At 40.8% G+C, this 18719-nt stretch overlaps 3 protein-coding genes across 4 annotated transcripts; 1 reads left to right on the plus strand and 2 right to left on the minus strand.

The window, feature by feature from the left end:
- Nucleotides 1–1490: 1490 nt before the first annotated feature.
- Nucleotides 1491–14288, minus strand: gpam (glycerol-3-phosphate acyltransferase, mitochondrial). Of its 2 annotated transcripts, none has more exons than XM_079577381.1 (21): nt 14080–14288; nt 12113–12243; nt 11659–11778; nt 11149–11222; nt 9389–9502; nt 8970–9104; nt 8803–8902; nt 8581–8714; nt 7722–7821; nt 6882–7094; nt 6479–6592; nt 6305–6390; nt 5847–5959; nt 3711–3781; nt 3064–3331; nt 2829–2986; nt 2510–2587; nt 2305–2442; nt 2045–2234; nt 1907–1965; nt 1491–1807 (listed from the first exon to the last, which is right to left on the minus strand). In XM_079577381.1, the coding sequence occupies exons 2-21, from the start codon at nt 12194–12196 to the stop codon at nt 1691–1693; spliced, it is 2466 nt and encodes an 821-aa protein (XP_079433507.1). In that variant the 5' UTR covers nt 12197–12243; nt 14080–14288; the 3' UTR covers nt 1491–1690. The 2 variants fall into 2 exon arrangements, with proteins under 2 accessions (XP_079433507.1, XP_079433506.1); XM_079577380.1 differs by having other exon boundaries at nt 8581–8717; nt 14080–14287.
- Nucleotides 14289–14839: 551 nt separating this feature from the next.
- LOC306979104 (large ribosomal subunit protein eL19) lies at nt 14840–16545 on the plus strand. The gene is made up of 6 exons (XM_079577919.1): nt 14840–14947; nt 15564–15670; nt 15749–15871; nt 15944–16064; nt 16152–16262; nt 16365–16545. Exons 1-6 carry the CDS (start codon nt 14943–14945, stop codon nt 16489–16491), a joined length of 594 nt encoding a protein of 197 aa, XP_079434045.1. The 5' UTR covers nt 14840–14942; the 3' UTR covers nt 16492–16545.
- A 337-nt stretch (nt 16546–16882) lies between these two features.
- On the minus strand, nt 16883–18521 carry LOC306978435 (dynein regulatory complex protein 10-like). The gene is made up of 5 exons (XM_079576968.1): nt 18492–18521; nt 17699–18268; nt 17426–17620; nt 17285–17356; nt 16883–17168 (listed from the first exon to the last, which is right to left on the minus strand). Exons 2-5 carry the CDS (start codon nt 18257–18259, stop codon nt 16890–16892), a joined length of 1107 nt encoding a protein of 368 aa, XP_079433094.1. The 5' UTR covers nt 18260–18268; nt 18492–18521; the 3' UTR covers nt 16883–16889.
- Nucleotides 18522–18719: the final 198 nt, after the last annotated feature.

Below are 18719 nucleotides of genomic sequence, written 5' to 3' on the forward strand. Positions count from 1 at the left end.
AAAACACAGGCATTAGTCCTATACAGTAGTTACTCAGTAAAATAAATTACGAGGTCCCATTGTAAATCTAGTTCAAATTGTACCGTCGGTATTCAACAACATTACATTGACAATTTCTACTTAAAAATTCCTATCCATCTCTCAGCTAAATCTCTAAATAAAATTGCCAGAGGTACAAAATCTGCTACCCACAGGCAGCCCATAGTAAAACATGCTTTCCTTTCGCGGTACAGTCGATTCGGGGGAACACCACAGGGACATAGGCTCAGAAACGCGTTCTTTACATTGTCTCTTTGCTTCAGCATAAAAAAAACAAAAAAGCTTTTGCGCATTACTGTGTTGCATTTAAATAACATACTTATCATTTCATCAACGTGCTTATCTTTTATCCTCTTGCTTCATAAATAAGTGGGGGGGGGGGACAAAAAACTGCATGGAAAAGATGCAGGAGTATTACATAAAAGCAGTGTTTTGACAATTATTTTAGATAAATATAGAAGTATTTATCACATACTGTATTGTCAAAAGTCTAACTCATCAGACTTCCTTCTTTTTTTTAACAATACAATGTTTCTTCCATTAAATAGACATACCATTTGCCATCACATCAACAATCAAGGTTCCTGGATTAGAAAATAGTCGTTTTCTGGGATATTGTACAATCACAATATAGAAGATGCCTTTTCAGCGCAGATATGATGCCATTTTTTCAAATCAAGTTCCTTACTTTTATTCAAGCCTGCTCTAAAAGTTTGAACCAGTGTCGTGTTAGACTCGCTCCTCAACGCTATCTACAGCAGTGTATCAAAAAGTAAACATCTAAAAAGAGAAAGGCAGACTATTACTTTTTTTTTTTTTCAAGTTTCTAGACGGCGTACCACTTGCTCCATCATTGTCAATCTCACCTCCCATTCATAAATTAATCGTAGCAAACATGTACTTCAGCTGCAGCCTTTAGTCAGTCTCAGTGGTGAAGGCTTTTTGTTGAGTGTGTTCACAGAGAAAACGCTTCCCCTGAAAGGCATGACAGAACTGTTTTTACGTGTAGTTGATGATGAGGAAGAAGATGGCTGGTTTGCGATGCACATTCATTTAAACCGTGTGTGAAAACATGACAAAAATTGAGTGCACTTAGATGCATTTTCAAAGCACTTTTAGCTTGATTGTTGAAGGTTAGATTGGATTGACAATGCAGCACTGAAATTGTGTATCAAAACATTAGTTAACATAATGCCTATAATTGTACACATACGAAATACATTTTGGACATTGTTCAGTTCATCTAATTTTATACAGTACCTAGAGTAAATAAAATATTCTACTACTACTAAATACATTGTTCCTCAGTGGTCTTCATGTATGCGTTTTACTATTCATCTTGTATAGACCAAAGGCATCTTGCTTTGTTCATGGTTAGAAAAGTTTACTGACCTCATGGAGTACATGTGTGAGACTACAATCTTATGACTACGCGGTATTTCAGCTTTACATCGGCATGTCCTGGACTGAAACGGAGAAAAAAAAAGGAAGACGGCTTCAAGTCTTTCTGCCAACAGCGGAGACGTGTTAGCGTGTTTTTGCTGAAAGGCACTTCCTGGTAAAGCTTTCCGCAGAGTAGCACCTGGGATTGTTTCAGAACTAACCAGAAGAAGCCCTTGAGTGGAGGGAGAACAGGAGGAGCGTGCCCCGTTCACAGTAGAGTGAATCCTAAGATGTACTGCAGGAGTTTGTTACGGTTGGCCTGAGGTAGGAAGGTGCTGCTCAGCTCCAAAGACGTAATCCTGTTCTCTCTACGATCTTTTAGGACCTAGGACACACATAGAGGAGAATATAGACAGTGCTGCAGTAAACTGGCAATAAGGTGCGTGAACATGACGTCATTAAAGATTCTGACATTCTGACATACCCCGAGCTCTTTGAACGTCTTCACTGTATTCTTCACCAGATAATGAGTCGCACTCTCACCTGAGAAAGCAAAATAATTCAATCTGGGTCCCATACTTAATCCCACATCTCCAGGACAATAAAGTCTCTGTTGTCTCACCATAAGCTGCCACTCCTCTCTCTGTGCGTGTGAGCAGGTATTTGAAGAGCCGAAGCGTGAACTCGGACTCCGCCATGGGCTGGCTCAGACTGTGGATAAAGATGGCCGCCCCACCGTAGGCCTCCAGCACCGGGCTGAGCAGGCGCTGCAGGAAGACGAAGAACTCCTGGTGCTCTGCGGAAACGCTCACCTGTTCAAACACAGGAGAGTGAAATAATCTTTGAAGAAGGTGCTGAGGGTGAAGGTGTAACAAGACAAACCTTTAGGTAACGTATTCTCTGCTCTTCCCCAAAGTCACTGTCTTCATCTTCTTCATCACTTCTCCATGAAAGTGGTTCAGGGAACTTTTTGGGCCACGGTTCCTCTGTAGGACTTGGGCTCAGTTCTTCCTGATCCTCCTAAAGGGAAACAATCATTTACCTCAAAGGATATTGAAGCTTTAACAGTTGTTCAGTATTTACTGACCTCGGCCACATAAAGAACTCCATACTGGATCAGTCTATTCACAGCATCCAGAAAAACCTGGTAAATGGTCACACATGGCTGTGGGACAATAAAACATAAATATTATCATTTTCAATTTCTTAAATTAACATATTAGACTGATTAAGTACAAAATAAATGACATTTTCTTTTAAACACTGTTTCCCCTCATTTTGTTGTTGAGATCATTGTATATAGATTATTATTATATCCCACATATTTTATTTACAGTACATTTGGTGTTGCAACAACAGATATGGCTTTGCACAGACAGTGTTAAACTCTTCTAAACAGCACTTACAGGTGCCACAGTGACTTCATTGACGAGGAAGTGGGACAGTCCGGCAGCTTTCCGGATCAGTCGCTCTTGACTCAGGAGGAGGTCGAATGGGTCCTGGGGCTGAGACTCGGACTCTGACTCCATCAGGAGCTCTCGCTGTAATGCCAGAATGCTGCAGGCTTCACGAAAAGAGTATTTCAGTCAAAGAAATACAATATAATATAATATATATTAAGATATAGATAAAAGTACCTACCAATGATTGCATCAGGAATGAAGACATGAAACAGGCCGTTGCTGTAGAAGTTGAGCTCAAAAAGCGCGTTGACTGTTTGGTTGGGCGCGATGGTGAACTCCCCGTTACGGTTCGAGCTGCTGGTCACGTTGACACAGTTGCCCAGCAGGTGGAGCGCCCTCATCACCACATCCTCAGAGTTCCCCGAAAAACCCAGGTCAAAGTCCCGGGACAGAATCTCCTCCTTCATGTTAAAGAAGTCCTCGACCAGTTTAGACAGCGCCACCCCCTGAGGAACAAGTGCATTTCATAAGAAAAACACAAAATAAAACTTTTTTTTTTTTTTGCTGTTGCAATTGAAGTTATTCATTATAGTAGAGGCAATAGTGGTGCCAAAATGAAGAGACAACTGTATCAATCGTTTTCAAAATGTTCACTTCCATTACTGAGTCTGTAGGGGGCAGTATCTCACTAACATAGGCTCCACGTTGCAGGTGAATGTCTACTTTATGCACTTTTCTTCTAATAATTCATACGGTTATTGATGATGATTTATTATTGCTGTTGAACTAATGAACAGCTAAACTGCATCATGTGGTCGTGACAAATACATTTCTACTTCTCCACGAGGGCGAACAGGATGGGGACGTGTTTCGATACGGCCTTACCTGTCTGTGTCTGTAGAGCAGCAGACAGGCGACGATGTGCGTGGACATGATGGCTGATGATTTATTAGCCGCTGTGGGGAAAAATAGCCAGAGGACATGATGTAAGAGCACAGATGGACGGCATCGTTCAGACTTTCACATTAAGATGTCTCAAAACTTAACTGCCCAGGGAACAAATGAGAAAGTTACGAATACGAAACTTCATCAATAACTAACATTTAAAGAAGTAATGGTTGGGTTTATACAAAACAGTTTTAGAATGGATTATGGTAGAAACTGAGACAAATATTTAACAGTTATTTTATCTTCCTTTTTTGCATTAAACAAAAAAAAAAAGTTATTTTACACTTATTCTTGAATTGTGTTTTATAGATTTATAGATTTTGTTTTACTTTTAAATTAGCGTTTTTCTATAGCGTCTCCTTACAATTATAAGGTTCAATCTACATTCTGAGATATTTAGGTTTTAAATTTTTAGAACTCATAGAATGAAATGGAAATGGGAAATATATTTTTGCTAAAAATATTTAAAAAGATAAAAACTTAAAAATGCACTTTGATAGGTTTCCTCCAAGTGCTACGGTTTCCCCGACCTCCAAAAACCTGCTGGTCAGGTTGACCAACAGTGGTGGGTCGCAGCGGCTCAGGACTAACACCTGAACACTATGTCATTGTACAATGACAAATAAAGCATCTACTTACTGATATAGTGTGCAGAAAGGGGTCCAGGAACAGGAATATATGAATATCTAAATTTTGAAAAAAATGTCAGATAGACCCTTTGCCTTCCACTTTGAAACCCTTGGAATGACTTACTATAAACTTGCTTTATCTAATGATCGGAATCCACTTATCACGTATGTGCGGCACACACGTACCACAGTTTGAGAGCCAGTGTCATTTAGTTCATCCGTGTCAAATGGACCTAATAAATCAGGTTTTGGACACAATAATATACTCAATATGACTAAAAACAGTTTTGGTATGTAATGAATCGTACATATAATTTCATAAAAATTGAATTAAAAAAAAACGAAAAGTACATAATATTGCATAATAATACTAATAATAATACTAATAATAATACTAATAATAATACTAATAATAATAATAATAATAATAATCTAGCATCAAGTTAACCTGTCTGCAGTAATACCACTATTTCAATAGGAATGCCTTATGGGCGGATATGGATCTAAACTATGTCCAGTATTTCTGGTTGGTGCCGGGGTTACTAGAGTTCACTCTCCTCATATTGTCGCGCAGGTTTGGGGTGTTCTACATTAGTGAGCAGCGATGGTGCTGCATTCCACCCCTGTCCTGCTTCTCCTTCCTCCCCCGCCTCCCATTGGCTGGAAACAACATGCCATCTTTCAGGAGGCTCTGTGATTGGCCCCGAGGTAAAAAAAATATATAAATAAATCAGAGAGTAGGAGAATGCAGCTCACGGAGCTGGGGAGAACCGGTTTGTGTTGTGAAAAAAAAAGAAGAAGAGAGCCCCAGGAGATTAAAGGGATGTGAGGGGAATAGGATGATGCTGTGCTCAATTTCAATGAACGGAAAGTGCTGGGGTTTCACTAAAAGCATTTTGTATGTGTATATAGAGATTTTTTTATTTTTTTATAAAGAAATAACACAAATAACAGGTTAAGTTGCATATTGCTGCATCATTGCACATGGTAATTGTGTAATAATACTAGACGACTGGGTGAGAGCTTCTACAAAAAAGCAGCTCTCATAGTTTCTTTTCTGCAGCGGTCAAGTATCTGTCATAAAGAGAAGGCGGTAATTGGCACAGACTTTCCTGTCTGGCCCAGTCCATATGACAAGCTACTACGCCACAGATGGAACTGGAGTAAATGGTAGTAGGGCTACAACATTAATCACATTCATAATCAAATTGAAATAGCAATAAGAATGGAGAAATGTTAATGCACTTGTCAGGGCCAATCCAACTGACTAGCCACCATAAGTGGGAAAAGCAGCGAGTGCCGAGTCTGATAGAAAGATGATAAACATGAGCACAATAGGCAGGTGATCACATTATGTCTACTCTGTTTTATGCACAGTGCAAAGGAAAAAAACCCGGTCTAGCCTCAGTGGTGCAATGGCATTTAGGGAGTGTTTTAATCTTACTGTAGAGGACGTGCTTGGCCAGATTATTGATGAGATGCCGTCTGAAGATGTCGTCGGGCAGCTCTCGGTTCTCCTGCTCGTCCCCCTCTCCATCGAACGGCACCGCGTCAGGTCTGGAAGGGGAAAAACGGCGACTCAGCATGACCAGTCCAGCGGTTATTTTGTAAGCTTATCATATTTGGAGCAATCGCTGAGAAGTAAAAAATGCATGAATTCCCTCAGGTCTAGCATGTAAAACTGTTACTTGACAACATTGTGTGACTGTAGCAATTTTATTATGAGGACACTAAACCAAACTGACCCTTGTTGTCGCAGATCCCTCCTGATATTAATAGCATTGTCTGACGTGTTAACAGCGTGTTGAAGGTGACTTTGAACATGGCGCTTTATCATATTACAAGAGGCCATTTATGTTTTAGCGACGGGTACAGTATATCTGAGAGAGACTGTGGACGTACTGGGCTGAAATGATACTGGGCATCAAGGTGTGTTCGAGGGACACAGGAGGAGGGACGTGCCGGCTCCTATGGGTGTCCAGGTATTCCTAAAATTATCCACAAAAAGAAAAATCACCCGATTAAAGGCAATGCAATTCTTTCTTCATAAAACACAGCAAAACCAGTAAGAAGTACCTTGAGTGAGAACGGTTGGATGAAATCCACTCGGACACATCCGTAGTTTTTCCTCAGCATCCGGAACACTCCACACGCGATGCCCCACAAGCTCTCGTTCTTCTTGGGTTTGCCCTGGAAGAAATCAAGCACAGATAGTTACATTACAGAGTAGCTAAGATGTCAGCAGTAAGTTGGGTGGGATTTGATGACACCCCAAATTTCAGATGAGGAATGAGGCATATACTCTGTGGGTGTGGCTCAACATTTGGAAGAAATATTCCAAACAGACGATTCCCAGATGTTTTCCTTATTACTACATTATTCTTATGGGCAACTCAATACTATTGGCTTTTAGACGTCACATAAAGGCAGCTTTTTAACATAAATATTCACACACACTACGGGGCATCAAAGCGCTTACCAGCTGCTCGCTGTTATAGTTGCCTTCGATGATGCGGTCGTAGGAAATCCCCACTGGCACCACCAAAACGTCTGGGATGGTCCCTTTCCACAGAGTGTCCACCACAATGGACAACATGCCGGCCCGCGCTGGGAACACTTTGCCGCTGCGGGAGCGCGTGCCCTCCAGAAAGACCTCCAGAAACTGCTGCTGTCGCAATAACTCCTCCGTGTACTGCAGGGAACACAAGCCATTTATGTGGAAAAAGATAGTGCTTCAGGGGGAGTATTCATATCCCTCTTTCATCTATCCCCATGTAATTATGTTACTGTCTGAAAATGCTCACTCCTTTATTATTTCATTAGAACATCTACAATTGCATGAAGGGCAATTGATGAGATTTACCACAGACCTATTGCAATTATAGTATCAGACTGAAAGAAATCTTCAGAATCCACTGTACATTTACAACACTTGATAGAGCCTGCAACTTTACACTAAAAAACCCCAACAACAACAGTATTTCCAAGAAAAAAGAAGGAACTATGTGACCCTCATACACAGAGAACTGGCCGAGTGCCAGGAGCCGTGCAGCGCGGCGGCTTCACGCGGTTCAGAGAATACACACAGCTGCTCTTTGCTGAAACAATGTCCTGAGATAGATGTTTACATTTGAGGTGTTTTTGCATTGGATTTGACCTTTTACTGATAATACTATTTGCTAAAGGCAGGTGCAACAACATCCTGCTTAAGGCATTATCCTTGCTCAAGTTGCTCAAACATATTTTTAGATACTGAACAATAAAAGCATTATTTAGAATTTCTCAATCCACTTTATGTTACAATCATGACAAGACTTACTGCATGTAAGAGAGATCTGTACAAGACGTCTTTCTTCCCATCAGTCGTCTCCTCCATTCTTCTTCGAATGAAAAACCCACCCAGTTTACGGATCAGGGTGCTGAAGACAAATTAATGGATGTTAAATGAATCAAATCTAGATTACAATCAGGCATATGATTAGGCCCAAGGCCTTTAGTATACTTGGGACTATTACAAAATGACTGTATCCAAGTTGTTCTAAACGTTGAATCATTCCATTATTAAAAGTCATGTTGTATCCAGGCTTTTACAACTACTTTACACTCCTTAGCCTTGGTATTCTTTGTAGTACAACTTAAAGGGACTATACAGAGTTTATAAATGTAAAAATGATGTATTGTACATACATGTTCCAGTAATGTCCTAATGAGCCCAGACCTATTCACCACAACTGCCTCTAAAATCCTGCACTGTCACTCAATAAGGTGTTACTTCGGTCTGAATTGCCATCATGCATGAGCTTAATATAGAAGGTGCAGTTCCAAGTATGGCCTGAGGTGGCAGTAGTGAGTATAAAATGGCCAACTTGCATCAAGCCCCTTTAAAGTAATGTAAATCCTAGTAATACAAAGGTAGTAGTTATGACCCCAAACAAGACCAGAACAAGTTTAGTAAAGGAGTCTTCACTGAACCTCACAAAAATCATGGATATCTCAGTGTAACGTTTATCGGAGTTTGGGTCAGACGTTGTGAGTGAAGAAGATGGAGTTGAAACGAAACACCACTCCAGATCCGTTTGTCGTTTGTTGAGCATCTATACCATGATTGAAACCTCAGGTAATCCTCCATACCATGTTGGCAACATATTTTTAGATCAAACCTGAAATGTGTGCCATACCTGAGGATGGGCATGCTCAGGTTGTTGCCGGCGGCGATGTGCGGAGCTTTGATGTTGTGACAGAACAGGATCAGAGTGATGAGCAGGTAGTCGATGTGCGATTTGTGCACCGGGAGGAAGACCATGGGCATGTTCTGCTGCAGAGACGAGACAAAATAATCATTACTTTCATGAAAATCCGATTGACAAAAATGAGGAAATTATCTAAACAAGATAAGACACCTCTGAAGCTGCTTTCTTGACCATTTCCAGCTGACCCTTATGGATCTGAATGCTCCAGAAGAAACCATTGAAGAGTCTCAGTAGCACCCATCCCGTCAGCCTGAACACAAGCATTCAATAATATCAATGTACACATTCAGGATTGTTTTTATGAATGTGTGAAATACCTAATAAAAGCTGGTGACACACAGGCCGCCATTTCCTGGAGGACGGATCTGGCTTTCTGCTTCACTTTGCTGCCACCTCCAGAAGAGTTGGCTGCATTGGTCTCTGAGGCGACCTGCTCTATAGCGCTCTCCACTCTGGGAAGCAGCAAACAACACATTTTCTTGATTAACATCTCCAAAACACATTTAATCAGTGGTTCAAACGTGGTTGTTTTGGTAAACTATATACATATCAATGTTTCTTCCAGCAACTATCTGACATTCATTAGCATCGCAGCAGTTATGCATCTTATTTGCATGTATAATGACTCCAAATGCCCTGAGACCGTTATCCCTGTAAACACATCTCTGGCTATGTTGGCAGCGTGTAAGCCATGTCTCTCTCACATGTGTCTGTATTGGGTTACACAAACACATACCTGCTGTTGTTGAGCACTTTGTCCACCACATTTCGAGGAAACATGTCCTTATTCACGTCCCTTTCCATGACAAATAGCACATAGCTCAATCTGCGCGCCAACCAGCCCCTCTGCCTGCACACAAAGAAATACAGCAGGTTCAGAAGTACTGCACACCTCTCTATAGTTAGTCCTATGTCAGCACTAAAAATGTGAAAATTACACACATGTTTTCTCTAGATACAGACGGCATCTCTGGATTTGCCCATTTATGGTCATGTTTGAAAACAGTTAAGGGGGAAAACAATTTGGAGAAAAATGTGTGGTTCAACAGCCCATAAATACATAAATAACGGAGAATGCAAGCTACATGCTAGCATCATGCCAATGTATGACTACCGTTTTTTCGCTTCTACTGAACAATCTGCTGTGAATAAACATCCATATGGACCCGATTTAGACTACTTTATTTGTATATGATAAATAAGTCAATATTTCAAACAAAGATTCCATTTCCCCCTCAGCGAAGCCACGCCCCCTTCTATGATGCAATTTTTTTTTTTTTACGGTTTTATTTTGGTAGGGACAGTGCAAGTTAATGAACAAGCCACACCGGATTGTAGCCTTAGGCTAATTTTCATCCGTCGTCCCCCATGCACACTCTCAAACACACTCTCATACATCCTGGCCTATTGTACATGTTTTTAGTGGTAGGGGAAACCGGAGTACCCGGAGGAAACCTACGCAGACACGGGGAGAACATGCAAACTCCACACAGAAAGGCCCCGTCCTTGGTGGGAATCGAACCCGGACCTTCTAGCTGTGAAGCACGAGCTCTAACCGCAAATGCAGTCTGTAAATATTTTTAAACCTTTTTCCAATTCCAATTTTTTATTTCATTACAGCAGGGTGACCAGTGTAGCATTTTTAAAAGCAGAAATGTATGTGGTTTTCGTTTTAGACGCAATACAAGAAGGTCTGAAAAATCTCCGAATCCACAGTCTATATTATATTCCTGACATTTTTGGTTTAATACAGTTTTTTTTTTTTTTTTTTAAATGCTACCACCATCTTATTGAGTTTGCGATCTTTTGTTCTCTGCTGGTGTCTTCTGACAAACAATCTGAATTATTCAGTCGTCTAGCTTTCCACAGAACCGAGCTCGTCTTAGAGCCATTTATTATACACAGGTTGGGTGGACTTCTCCCTTCAGGCGCTTAAAAGACTGGCTGGACCGTGTAATTTAACAGCTGTCAGAAGCCGAGGTGCGTGAGACAAGTGGAAGACAACAAGGAGAACTTTGAAAAGTTTGTTCAGGCATAGTAGGCATAGTTTGCAGTTAACCAGGTTCATTGTTGCCGAGTTTTTCCACTGGAATTTAAAAATAAAGTAAACGAAGGCAGTGTTTGATACTGATATTATCTTTAAAAACAACTACACTCAGGTTTATATTGTATACCTTACCTTTCATATTATGGGAGATTACCACAGACTCAAACCTTTAGTGAATGTCCAAAACCAGGACAACTTTTAACATATACTTTCAAAACTTTGAGTATAATTACTGCTTAACGAGTGAGTGCTAAAAACCTCGTGGTAACGCTGTAGTACAGTCACTAGCTGCTCTACTGAGTGCAAAGTGCTAATACAACGCTAGCCCAGAGGCTGTTTGGATTGGAGGATGAAGACCCAAACTTGACTCAAACTCATTAAGTGTCTTTTTTGTCGAAGCTCAACCTGTTTAGGGGGTTTTCCGGATGTGCATATGATGTGACAGTTACCTGGTGTGTGTCTCGTTGATGTAGATGACATTGCGCAGTCCCAGAGAAGGAATGCTGGTGTTGAACAATCTCTCCTGAAGCGCAAACAGAAAGACTATTAAGATCCATCAAGTTCTAGCATTGATTCTGTAACTATCACGCACGGGGCAAAATTGAATCAGCTCTGCAGAGATCGCTGGAGGATTTTACAAATGTCACTTCAAACAAATAGCTTGAAACATTCCCCCAAGCTTCATAATATGGAAATGAACGCAATAACTGGCATCATACAGTATATGCACAGCCAAGAAAGGTTGCATTCAATATTGCTTACAACAGCTGACGAAATATTGTGATTATTCTAGGCACCAAATAAAACAAACAAATCAAGGTCATTGTGCTTATTTACAATGCACTGACACAAAGAGTAAAGCGTTTACATTTTTTCCATAGCCCACATTGTTTCCTATATCATTTCTGGCCCTTGCCTTATCCTCTTGTTAGAGTTAATTAGCTTTGGTGTAACATTACCCAGCTCTGCGGTGTACAGGAGTGGCAGCAGCGTCCCACAAAAGGTCTCTTTCTGTTGAGCAGACCCTCCTTCCACGTGCTCGTAACGCAGCGCAGGACGGACGGGCTGGTGCTGCGGTCCTGTTACACACAGACAGCGTTAAATAAGGTCAGGCAATACATCAACAGAGGACAACATCAGACTGAACTTTATTAATGTCACTTTGGGGACATTTCAGTCACTTCATTATCAGGTTCAATTCAATGTGTATTTTTAACATAATTAGAAGATTTAATATTTGGGAAAGACAGAAATAATCTAAGAAGAAGAACATGTTTGTAGAGTTCTAAAGTAGTGCTAAAGTGTTTTATACACAATAATGCACAAACAAAATGTGAAATATAAGGTAAGTCAGTAAAGCACAAAAACATAAAACACATAAATATGTACAAATAATATGATCTGTCTACTGACCGAGTCCTCATTGGGGTGCTTCCAGTGGTTGCACCACTGCTCGCCGCTGTTCACCTGCAGCAGGAGGCCGTCCGACAGATCCATCGTGTCTCTGGCCTTCCCTCTGAGAGCAGACACCACTAACTGCTCAGCTAAAAACAAGAACATAATTCAATATAATCAATGTGTGCCATTACACATTCTCCTTGTGATGTGAATCAGTAATCACCTTTTGGACCAGATACAATGGTTACAGAGTGTTTTTTGCCATATGGCTCAGGCTTGACTTAAGCATGACATTAAAGGGTATAATTGATCAATTTGTAACTTGAAATATTTGCGTACTTATATCATTTTCATGAATACTTTCACACTATTTGTGCCTAATATAACTTTAACTTCTCGCAGGCCAGATTGAACTTTATCACCTTACAACTTTCCGCCCACTCTCACATAACAAAAACAAAAAACTAGCATCGCATTTTTCATTGCAATTAAGTAATATAAAGTTTTCCAGAAGTCACTAGCTTTCTTAACTTACAACAATGACATCTTCAGGAAAAAAAAAAAAATCTTTCCAATCCCAATAAATAAATTGTTTGACAAATAAAAAAGACCATTAGTATGTAAAGAGTTGAAGGGTTACATTGTTTGACCATGATTTGGCCTAACGGCTGCTAACACGCCCAAAAACTGAAGATTTGATGGCACTCCTCGTCCTTAAAAATGTCAATTCATCATAAGAAGAAAGATTATATTTTGTTTCTAATAGTCCATGAAGGCATCCTTTCTATTATAGCTTTTCATTTGCTTGGGACACATCCTCAACTAACTGCTCAGACTCTCTCGGGTAAAGACTGGTATCTAAGCATCATAAGGTACAGGGAAACAGCACCAGTCCCAAATGAATTTGAGGGTGATTCACTTTGTGAATACAAGCTCTCACACTCAACTTTGAATGGAATAAAGGGCAGCTTGGAACAGCTTTTCAGCTGGACATTGATGTTTTTGGACAAACACACATATACCTGGCTCAGTCAGAGTAGTGGCCTTTATGAATGAAATGCAGTAAGAGCCATTGTTCCACTGTTGCAGGGATGCTAGTAGGTGAAACGCACACTGATGAGGGCTGCTGGGTGTTCAAAGGATCATTGACCGAAAGTACCTCTGTGGTGGTGGTGTGACTATGATGGAGCTTATGGGAAGGGGTGGGGGTCGACTATTTTAAACCTTTGCACTTTCTATTATTAGACAGAAAAATAGAACTGATAAACCTATGGCTTGTTCAGATAACCACGTCTAACCCCTCCATTGATCGTGACTCTGCAGGCAAAGGGCGTTCATTTGTAATCTAAAATAAAATGAGATAGTGGCTATCTATATTTTCACCAAAACACGGGCAGTAGGTTAATCCAGGGTTGTCTGTGGTAAGCAGGTCACACACAAGAGGTCTGAGTGACAGATGGTCGGTAAAGATACTGACTGGCCGCGCAGACAACAATAGCGCACTAACCAAGCAAGCTGGCCGTGGTTTGTGTGTCCTACAGGGGATCCTCGCCTCTTACATTATCACAATGACACCTGCAATGAACGAGTCAAATGCGGTATTTTCCTTCACCACGCTGATGTGGCACTGCGCTGGAAAAGCACATGAGAGGAATGTGACTTGTGATCCAAATGCGCCTTTACGCAGCGCTCACGCGTCCAATGAAACCCAATTTAGCCTGACCTTATGCGCAGGGGGCTAGTGCTTTAACACTGAACGATGTCCAGTCAAACTTCAATGTCAGCGCATTGCCGTAAAGCGATGCAATTAATCCCATCAAGCATCGTGTGCGAAACTTTCAGAGAACAGTGTTTCACGAAGCGAGCCTCATTGTGACCAAATCCACGTTTCTGACACAAAGCGGCTTTAGTTTATTTAGCTTAAAGTCGCATTTAGCATTAGCTTTGCGGCTTGCCCGTGACATCGACATCACTTTACTTACCTCTAATATTACGTTACGCTGACTCATATCGCAGAAATAAGTCCACACGTATGATCTGGTGCTGCTGCAGCACGGGCCCGGTTTCACAGATACACAGGCGCAGGGCTGGGCTGTGTTGAGTGGACTGGACTGAATGGTACAGCTCCTCCATGCAGCAGAGGAGTGTGACAGGACCACAGGAGGCAGACCGCTGATGTTTAGTTACGGCGCGGCGGAAAGACAGCAGCACAGACGACCAGCAGGGGGCGCTGGAGGCGACTTAAACCATAGGCGGCTAGAACAAGAACACAATATCGTCTTATCATCTCTCTCTTTTGTGTCTTTTTTAATTTGTTTAATTTTATTTGGTCAAAGCATGCCCCATAGATCTATTAAATTAACGATATGCCCTGTAAAATAAAATGTTTGAGCATGATAAATAGATGTTTTATTTCACGCCGTGTGGCAGTTGAAGATCGTTAATTAATTGAATGTTAATAAATGGTTCCTGAAGAGAGAGGAAGCTGCCATTATTATTAATTGTGTTTTCTCATTGATAGTATCGTTTTATTTGTCTTTTACTACTATGGAAAATGAACGCCACCCTCTGGTCATTTTTAGGACTTGCAACCGACTGGACCGTACTACTGTATTTCCAAACGGGGTCTTTTTAATCGTTGGGCAACATACTCATGCTTATGCCATTTTATTTTAAGCAACAGTAAAAATATGTGTGAAATAGTATCATTTATTATAGATTTGAATGCCGCAAACATGACCCTTATTGTTGTGTTCGTTATTATGTCCACCTACAATTTTAGATAAAATGGTCGCGTCCATCTCGCTCTATTTCCTTCCTTTTCGCTAAGCTAGCAGCTGCAGCCATGAGGTGAGCCAAATATATGACATTTAAAGCGTAACTGTGTCGTTTAATGTTACACTTCGCTGTCATTGTGTTTCGTAGCTATAAAGGAAAATTAAATCATGTAGAGAAGCTTATACTTAAGTAAGATTACAACGCCTACGTAGCTGCAATCTGGCCTGTCCGTGAGCTGAAAGTAAGACATGTCAGAACATAATACCGTCGGGAAGCTACATTGTTGGCATTGTGTCAATTATGTTACATTTAGCGCAAAAGTGTGTGTATAATTGTCAGCACAAACATTACCTCCAATATGTAGTAGTAGTAGAAAATGTATTGTCCCCGTGGGGAAATTCATTTGCAGTGAGTGCACAAATACAACAATGACCACAGCAGACAGATCCAAACATTGACAACATACAAAGAACAAACCACGGCCCGTCAACCTCGGTTTAAATTATGTTAAAATCATTATCTACATTCCATAAAAACCTTCTCTGACAGATCAGCTGTGCAGAATATTAAAAAAAAATGTCACTCGTAAATACATGTTATGGTTATTTGTATTTGTTTTAAGCATCCCTCCTCCAGATGTAATGAGACAAGACCACTGGCTAATCTGATTGTTTTCTTGTGTGCCCAGCATGCTCAGGCTCCAGAAGCGTTTGGCGTCCAGCGTCCTTCGCTGTGGCAAGAAGAAAGTCTGGTTGGATCCAAACGAGACCAATGAGATTGCCAATGCAAACTCCCGTGAGTGATCATGAGTGGAATTGGTGTTTCATTCAATTCCTGACTGTTTGATTTTCTGTTTTGTGTGTGTGTCATCAGGCCAGCAGATCCGCAAACTGGTGAAAGATGGTCTTATCATCAGAAAGCCTGTGACAGTTCATTCACGCGCGCGTTGTCGCAAAAACACTCTGGCACGTCGCAAGGGTCGTCACACAGGCTATGGTGGGCGTCTTCTAACAATTACAAATAACTTTCCTGCGCAATAAGGATTATAATGAAGTTGTGCCTCTGCAGGTAAGAGAAAGGGAACTGCTAATGCACGTATGCCTGAGAAGTTGTCCTGGATGCGCCGCATGAGGATCCTTCGCCGCCTTCTCCGTCGCTACAGGGAGTCAAAGAAAATTGACAGACACATGTATGCACTACAAAGACATTTTAATGTTTTCTAACCAGTTAACCATTTTAAATGACACATGTTGTTTAATAACTTCCACACTTGCAGGTACCACAGTCTGTACCTTAGAGCCAAAGGTAACGTCTTCAAAAACAAACGTATATTGATGGAGCACATCCACAAACTGAAGGCAGACAAAGCCCGCAAGAAGCTCCTCGCGTAAGTCCCTCCTCAAAATTTGATCTCATTGCTTGTCCTCTTAGTAGTTTGTTGTGGTAAATGAATGTCTAAATTAATACCTTTTTTTTTTTTCTTGAATAGTGACCAGGCAGAGGCTCGTCGTACAAAGACGAAAGAAGCCCGCAAACGCAGAGAAGAACGCCTCCAGGCCAAGAAAGAGGAAATGATCAAGAACTTGTCAAAGGAGGAGGAATCCACAAAGAAGTAAATTTATGTATATTCTTGTGAATCTCCGTTTGCTAAATAAATTAAGATTTAAAAATCTCTTGGCTGTAATTTTTATAAGAATTATTTGATTTCAAGACAACCTTAAGAACAACACAGATCAGATTCCATAAAGTCTCTAAAGGTGGCAGTAGAGGTCTAAGCATAGATTTGCAAGCTGACACATGTGGCCTGATTTTGAGTGAGTGTTTTCAATCTGCATGTCAATTCATTTTCATTTTTCTCCATTTATCAAATTGTTTATCAGCAGAAATCACAGTTGTCCTAACAACAAAGCAAGAGACAAAGCTGTACTTCACCTTCCTGTAAATCTGTTCAAATAAGTTCAAACTTAAAAATAAAGAGGCATTTGGCTACTTCCTAAAGAAAAAAAAATCCTCTTCATTTCTTCTTGCCCTTACCCTTTTTCCCTTTCCCTTTCTTATCCTTGTTTTTCATTGCTTTGCGGACACAGTGTCCCCTCCACCAGGACTGGGCGATAAGGGCAGCTTTAGTTTGGGCCGCCACAATCTGCTGCTCCTTTCTCATCTTCTCATCAGCCTTCTCTCGCTTGGCCACTATCTCCTTGTACTCTTCCTCTAGAGGAGCCAACAGTTCCTCCAAGCTCGTGATCTCCTCCTCATAGCTTCGCTGCTCAGCTCCTTTCACCTCCACATTGGCCTGGAAGACACAACAGTGGTAGCCGATTTCATACAACATAGTGAAACGCCTGAGGAATTCTGGATAGCCTTGTTTATTAGTTTAGACATCCAATTCTACCAGTGTTCAAATATTACCTGCGATACTTCCATTTTTTTATCAAATCTCTCCGTGATGTATTCAATTTCCTCTTCCACCACATTAGTTCCCTATCAAGAAAATGGGTGTTACTATTATGTATTGCAACCAGAAATTTTACTTATTACTCTTGAAATTACCTCACTAATGTCTCTCTCTGTGTCTCTGTTCTCCTGAAACAACTTATTGAGCTGGACAGTGAGATGATCAAGTTCATTTTGAAGACCGATCTGCTGCGGTGTGTTCAAATACGACTGATATTCTTCATCCGTGAGAGGTTCCTCGAATACAATCGGTGTTTTTAATTCTTCGATTCGAGCTTTGCAATCCAAAATCTGAAAACACAATTGGAATATGTAGTATAAAAAAAAAGACAAATCTCGGCCTTTGTAAAGATTGTCCGAGGCTTTTACCTTTGCACCAGTGCTGCTTATCTTTTTGGTAACACTTGCAATTCTTTCATCCAATGTCGCCTCATTTTTTGGAGCTTGGAAAGGTGTGACCTTCAAAAGAGCCTCTTCTTGCTCCCCTCGGTCAAACACACTGCGAATGGCTGCTTTAAAGTTGTCAATGAACGACTGCTCTAGTTTCCCCATGTCGTTGTCACATCTGTGTTTCATGTCAGCGGAAGCACCGGGGATGTCTCTGGAGCATCTCAACACATTTTTGTATGAGTTTTTCACTTCTTTCTTAAGCTGTGCATCCACATCTCCTTGAGTATCTTCTGCTCTCTCCAGTCCCTCACATAGCAGCTGGTGGGTTTGAAGTGACCTAGTCAGTAAAACATCTTTGCCGTCTGAGTCTGACACACAGTCCGGCTGCAAAGTCAAAGCCTCTTCCACTTGACACATGCACTCAGCCAATAGGTTTGAAAGGTATTGTTCTTCCTTTAGCTGCACTTTCTTTGGGGTCTGCTTGCGAGTTTCCCTCAATTTCTGTTTCTGAGGACTTGAAAACAACACATCCCCAGACATGATGTGAGCCTAAAATGAAAAAAACAAAAGAAAAAAACAAGAGTCCTTAGTTAATGCCACTAACAAAACAAACAATGGTCCCTCATAATGTATTTTCCCTCTTATCTACCGTTGTGATTATTAAATATTAAATATAATAATATAATATCCTACCCATCTGTTTGACCGTACGGTACATTTGTTTCCCTAAAATAAAATCACAATCAAAAACAACGAAGGCAAGTTACCGTACTTTTATCCGCTGCGCTAGAATACCGTTGCTTCTTTGGATGTGTACGCGTTGCCAGGATACCTCCAAAATAAGAGCCTGTCCTCCGCTTTTATTGTGAAGTGTATTTTGTAAATGTTCATTTCTATATATTTTTGCCAATATAATAAGTCTACTTTCTCTCTAGGTGCGTACATTTTTGGGGTGCCATTTAGAGTTCAAGAGGCTTAGCTATGCATCTGTAATTCTGGT

The sequence above is a fragment of the Gobius niger genome, assembly GCF_951799975.1.
Source record: "Gobius niger genome assembly, chromosome: 19".
In the NCBI taxonomy this organism is placed as follows: Eukaryota; Metazoa; Chordata; class Actinopteri; order Gobiiformes; family Gobiidae; genus Gobius; species Gobius niger.